Here is a 6,736-nt window from a genome sequence, read left to right as displayed (position 1 = left end):
TGGGAGGATATCATAAACAAATATTTAAGGGAAATTAAAACTTCTTGAGAGGGTGTAAGGAGGGAGGCTTCAAATAAATTGGGATGGAGAAGGGACGTGCGCAGCTGTGTTTATTGGTGCTACCGTGAGTTGTTAGTGGTGGTAGTAGCAACAAAAATAGTAGTAGGGTTTCAGGTGGAACGTAATAGTTTCTAAGGGTAGAAAGCTGGATAGCAAGATTTTATCTAAACTTTAGGACGCTTCGTAATGCCTTGGAATACAAAATAAAAGCAAAAGAAGCCCTAAAGAAGGGTAAAATTACTTTGGAAAATAGTTCAGTCATTTGTACCTATAAATATATTTTTAGCAATTATGATTCAAACCTATCCTAATTAAACTACTTGCTACACTTATTTTCTCTACTCAAAACAGTTGTGCTTATTCCTCGCATTTGAATTTGATGATACGCAATCCACAAGAAACAAACAAATTTCTTATATAAGATCTCATTGGACTTTTATTGTTTTTGTCAAAACAACAAACAAATTATTTTACTGCATAGACTATAAAAACAACCGCCGATTTCCTCCTTCTTCACTCTTCTGACACTAACATTTATTGTTCACAAATACTGAAATCCTCAAGGTGTTTGGGTTTTTGACTCCAAATCTTGAACACTCGTTCCCGAACATCTTTCCACAATTTGCAATATTCGACTGATAAATTCTTGGCTTCACTATATGTAACTTTCGCCGTTTCAAGCACTTCTGTTGAAACAGCAGTTTTTAGATTAGCATAGTCACGGTAGAGTTCCCTTTTACAAACAGAAAGATTGGCTTTCCCAATATTCCGTAGCTTTTTGGTAACACCCTGCTTCTTTCCTTCAATAGCGACCTCCTGATTTTTACAACCATAATACCACAAAATACTTCCTGAACAAGGTTTAATAGAATCATCTTTTATTAATTCCTTTCTGTTTATGTCTACAATATCGATCACAGGGCAGTTATGTTGGTAACCAATCGGAAACACGACATCTAATAAAACATTTTTGAATCGGCCATATATGGCTCTTTCTACACTGTCAAGATTGAATTGGCACTTTCCGAATATTATAGACGAAAAATAAATTGGTTTTTCTAAAAACTGTGACAACAAAGAACCTTGAACACCAACTAGATTCCATTTTGCTATTTTATCACTGCATGACATTGACAAAGTTGGATCTCCTCGGCCTGGTTTTGTTCTTAGCACTCCAATAACATGATACTGGGTACCTAAAAGCTTTGGGTCCTGACAACCAAGAGGTAAGCACTTAGCACCAGTCCTATTTAAGTCTGGAAACTTCACCAAGGGTTCTCTCTCTTCATTATTATCATCATTTACGTCTACTGAATATGTATCAGTTTCAGTCTTCAATCGTTTTTCTAGAGGTGGTGTCACCTTTATTCCCTTCTTAAATTTATTGCTCTCATATTTTGGACTCGTCTGGAAAATGGTTGCATCACCACACGGTAAACAAGTCGTAAACATGTGAAAGGTAATACCATCCTTTAAAAAAAATCTTGCCACATCTTTTTTGTAGATTAAGCAAATACTTTCTTCATAAATTGATTTGCACATTTCTGAATACATGAATTTTAAAAAACATCTCCGTGCAATCACCTCTGCATGACTATCATTGATAATGTCACCATTAGAACTGAGTGAAATCTTACCAATGCACTTTGATCCAGTGCCTAAAGCAACAACGATCTCTTCTTTAGTACTTAGCATAACAACAGCTGTGTATACTGTCCACTCTTGACTGGGAATCGGTTTGCCAGTTTTCTTCAATGCATCATATTTGTCTAAAGCAGCTTTCGCAATTTTGTCTTTCTGAATGTCTTTTTCCATAGTTCTCTAGAATTTATTACATAAGAATAAAGATGTTAATGTTGAGGTTTTGTGAACGCAAAAGTGCAATGGTAAAACAGAAAAGATTACCCCCTTCAAAAAAGGAGCACCTAATCAACCAAACGTTGGCAATGCGCCAATCTTGCTCTCAACTTTTGCGCTTATGAACAAAGAGGGGGTCCTAAGGACTTCAATTCAAGAAAAAAGCTTAAAATTTGGGCCTTTGTCAAGTGTCACAATGACAAATTTGAGACGTCCCAAAACCCTCAATTGTAACCTTAATGTGAAAATCGATCTGATGACCCCCCCTCCTTATAGCCGGTGCACACCTAGATACTACCTGCATAACAAACTGTAAGAAAAAAAACAACCTATGCCAATACTAACCAAATTTCTATAAAAGGAATTGGATAACTATATACGTCAAAATAATCTACTTTTAGTAGCGATTTTAAATTAAAGTCACAATTTAAAATTACCCATGAAGGAATATTAGCATGGGGAAAATTGCCATAATTTTCAAAAAAGGAGGAATTACCCTCTAAAAGAGATACCAATCATCCAGAGCCAGCGATGGCACATACGGTCTCAAATCAACCTTACAGCTGGCTGGTCTTTTTCACAGGGAGAGGTAGCAAAACATCTTTTTTCCAAAAGCAGGGTTATCTTGATAAAAATTATCCCATTAAACTCAACATATCAAAGAACCAATCACAGTAGCACCAATTCCCTATCTACAATAACATAGAATTTGTTTTATTTTTCCTGGGGTTCTGGTTCAAACACAGATCAAATAATCTTTTGATTCTTTTGTTCAGGTACAACATAAAAAAAAAACAATGCAGGAAATGTTAATTTACCATGTTTCAATTACAGACAGTCATCTGATTCTTTAAGATTATTCAAAAGAAGGCCCATGTACAACTCCAAGTCAAAAGAGGTGTGACAAATCAATAATTAAGCGTCTGAAAAGATTAGAGGGGCTTGAAGATACCCCAAATTTTGTAGGTCATTTGCTTAATTGTGGACCTTTGTCCATAGGTCATAGGTAATAGTGTGGCTAAAACTTACATATTCTGAATACAGTTTGTATTTTGTTGCCAATACTGAGGGGGCATATTTCCCTTTAATTTTTTAGCCAGAATTTTCATATATTTTTTTTTTGTATTTTCATAAGATATACTTTTGTTTAGTATTCTTATTGAAATAAAAAAGAACAAAACTGCCACTTCCTTGGTTTTGAAAAAACAAATTCTCCCATCCTCCTTGATCTTGAGAATTGACACCACTGAGTTTCTAACGAGTTCCCTCATCCTCAAATCAATACTCTTAAATACCAACTTTGATAGAAATCAAATAAAAAAAATAAGGGCTTGTCCATGAAAAATAAAGATTATATCTAAAAGACAAACAAAGGGGGGGGGGAAGGAGTGATAATAAAGTCATCCAGAAATTACAATGAACAGTGAAACTTAACCTAAAATAAACAAATTACCGCAAATAATTCTGGTATTTTGCCCCTTAGCTCCCTTTTCCCAAATGGTTAGAGTTTTGTTTTTGGTTTAGTTAAAACTAGATAAAGCGCTTGAATTTAAACCCTTGTTTAATTAATGGAATTTTTCTAGACACTTAAAGTGAATATATTTAAAAGGAATAAAACAGTGACAGTATATTTACATGGCAATAATAAGAGTGACAACATTAAATAAAATTTTAGAATCACAAAACTACAGATGTCTTATGTTGGAAAATTATTATGAAAAATATGATCACTTTTGCTGCCCTTTATATTGACCTTCCCCAACAGAGGGCTAGAGAATACATAAAACTTCATTCAAAATAAAATAAAAATATTTGGGAAGTGATTTTTAATACATTTGGAAAGAATACGAAAATTTATTGCACATTATATAAGTAAGTAATAAAAAACAAATTGATTGTTACAAAACAATGATATTAAAAAAACTCCTGAGAGTTTGTAGTTTTTAATTATTCAAGTGTTGTAAAAAAAAAGTGGTCAAAATAAATTTTTTTTTAGCAGAGCAAAAATTATATGCAAAGCTTCTAGGGATAGAAAAAGTATACTCCCCCTCACCCATGTTGGCCTCCCCCAACAGAAGGCTAGAGAATACATATAACTTCATTGAAAATAAAATAAAATATTTGGGAAGTGATTTTCAATACATTTGGATAGAATGCGAAAATTTATTGCACGTTATGGCTAAGTAACAAAAAAACAAATTGATTGTTACAAAACAATGATATTAAAAAAAAAACTTATGAGAGTTTGTAGTCTTTAATTATTTAAGTGTTGTAAAAAAAGAGAAGAGTGGTCAAAATAAATTTTGTTTTTAGCAGAGCAAAAATTATATGCAAAGCTTTTAGGGGTAGCAAAAGTATAGCCTACTTCCCCTCCCCCATATCGTTCTCCCCCAATAGAAGGCTAGAGAATACATAACACTTTATTGAAAACCAAATGAATAGTCTTAAATAAAATTTTTATTTTGGAACCGATTTTCAATACATTAGGATAGGATACACTTAAAAGAAGAAAATATTAGTGAAAAATTACTGCACATTATACAAGTAAGTAATAAAAACAAATTGATTGTTAGATAACAATAATATTTAAAAAAAATCCTGAGAGTTTGTAGTATTAATTATTTAAGTGATGTAAAAACAGAAAGAAAAGTGGTCAAAATAAATTTTTTTCAGCAGAGCAAAAATTAAATTCTAAGCTTTTAGGGATTTGAGGGATAACAAGAGTATATTTATTTGTTATATTTTTGTTAATCTAAAATTTAGCGTTATTGTTCCTTACAATCCTGTTTTTATTTTGTTTCATTTCTTCATACATTATCATTTTCAGCTATATCATTTATAAGCTAACTTCTGTTCATTTTGTAAACAAATTTCCCTATTACTTTTAATAGTAGTAATTTGGCACAATAAGTTGTATTAATAATAGCAACTGAAATTAATCAATAATAATGCTAGTATCAATTATGGTGCAAGTTGTCATGATAGGAGTATCCACTGTAGAAGAAGGTGGCATGGGTGCCCATAAGCTGAATTTTAGGAGGGGTTTACCTCATCTAATCGGCACTTCCACTGCTGTATAATACAAATAACAAAATAAAATATAAAAATATAAGGCAGTTTTATTCAGCCAGGGGGGTGGGGGGCTAGTGCTACCCTGCCCCCTTATGGGCACCCATGGTAGGTGGAGTAGATATAGTCCAAGTTCCATTTCTTCATTTGGAGTGAGCTCTTCTAATTTTAATTTTGAAATTTTATATGAACCAATTTTAGCTGATTGTGTAACAAATTGTTATATACTAACATTGGTCTTCTCTCCTCATTATGATTAATATATTTTTTTTTATTGACATCAATTATGTGTGCAATAATAGTAGTAATACTGGATAACAAGTTTTCTCAACAAAGCAGTTAATGTTAATCAATAAAAGAAATTATGTGGTAGTAGTTATGGCAAGGGTAGTCATGGTGGGAGTAGCCATTGCAGGGGTAGGTGTGGTAGAAGTTGTTCTTGTTTCAACTCTTCATTTATATTTTTTTCTCATTTTAGTTTTAGGATTTTGCATAAGCTAATTTCTTGTCATTTTGTAACAAATTACTCTATACTATTCTGAGAAAAGTATGCTTCAGAGTTTAATGTATGTTTTTTTTTTTAATTGACATTGTTTTGCTTATATTGACAGTGCTGATATTAGATATTATTTTTTTTTAATGATAGCAATTTTTAAATGAACAATTGAAGTTCCAGCCTTGGTCTCCTCAAACGCACCATAACCAGCCGCTCCCGTAGTCTTTCTAAGGCTATAGATAGATCTGTTTTGGATTTCGGTACATGTCTCACCTCCCCTTCCTTTAAGAATGATACCAGTCTAATCGAGAGATTTCAGAGGCGTGCCATGAAGTGCATAGCTGGCCTACGAGATCTCCCATACAACAAGAGACTGGAAAGCATGCAACTGCCAACACTCGTCTTCAGACGCCGCCGTGGTGATATGATGCTGACCTACAAGTATAACGCACAACCAAACAACCCCCTTTTTACCAAACATTCAAGTCAGCACCATACAAGAGGACACTCACAAAAGCTGTCAAAACGTTCTGTCAATACACGAACGCGGGAACACTTTTTCTCCGAGCATGTTGTCAACGATTGGAATAGCCTTCAAGCTGAAACGGTGAATGCACCCACGGCTGCGTCCTTCCAGTCCAGACTGGACAAGGAATGGAATGACAAGCCATGGAAATATGAGTGGGACTGTCCGTCCCACTCAACTACCGACTGATGCCAACTTCATCATAATGACTGTCTTGCTAGGAGGCTGATGCTGCTTTGGGCTTAAATTGCATCTCTCCAGCAGACCTCTCTTATGGTGTGTCACTGGGCCCTAACACAGAGACAAAATTTTGCCATCATTGACCCAGAGCACAACAGATCCAGTATGGACCTTAATTTCGCTCCGTAGTCCAAATTAAGGTAATTAATTAAGGTAATAGCAGCTAAAATTAATTACCAGTCAAAATGTGTTAATAGTAGCTACAGTTATGGTTGTGGCCCTTGTGGTAGGGTACCAATCATAGAAGTAGGTGTCGGCAGAAATAGTCTTTGTTGGAACAGTTTGTTGGAACATTAAACACCATATGCAGAACATGTAGGCTATTTACAATGTTTTGATCTTTGGCCTCCATATTGCAATATAAGCATATAATTACCATTGCAATTATTGTTGCCAGTATAAGTACATGCAAGACCCCCCCCCCCACACCACCCTATAATGCCTACATATAGACCTAGGCAATATACAAAAGTCTACTGATTCTGTTA

General features: G+C 34.2%; 1 protein-coding gene across 2 annotated transcripts in view; it reads right to left on the bottom strand.

The window, feature by feature from the left end:
* Positions 1 to 483: 483 nt before the first annotated feature.
* Positions 484 to 6,736, bottom strand: part of Adat1 (Adenosine deaminase, tRNA-specific 1) — a 19,504-nt gene continuing 13,251 nt past the window's right edge. For both annotated transcript variants that reach the window (XM_089090885.1, XM_089090887.1), the window contains exon 2: positions 484 to 1,881. In XM_089090885.1, the coding sequence (XP_088947011.1) occupies positions 595 to 1,875 (1,281 nt within the window). In that variant the 5' untranslated portion in view covers positions 1,876 to 1,881 and the 3' untranslated portion in view covers positions 484 to 594. The remainder of the gene's footprint in view (positions 1,882 to 6,736) is intronic.

The sequence above is a fragment of the Artemia sp. Qi Xiang Cuo genome, chromosome 6 (assembly GCF_049724085.1).
Source record: "Artemia sp. Qi Xiang Cuo chromosome 6, ASM4972408v1, whole genome shotgun sequence".
Classification (NCBI taxonomy): domain Eukaryota; kingdom Metazoa; phylum Arthropoda; class Branchiopoda; order Anostraca; family Artemiidae; genus Artemia; species Artemia sp. Qi Xiang Cuo.
This window is presented reverse-complemented; position numbering and strand designations above follow the sequence as displayed.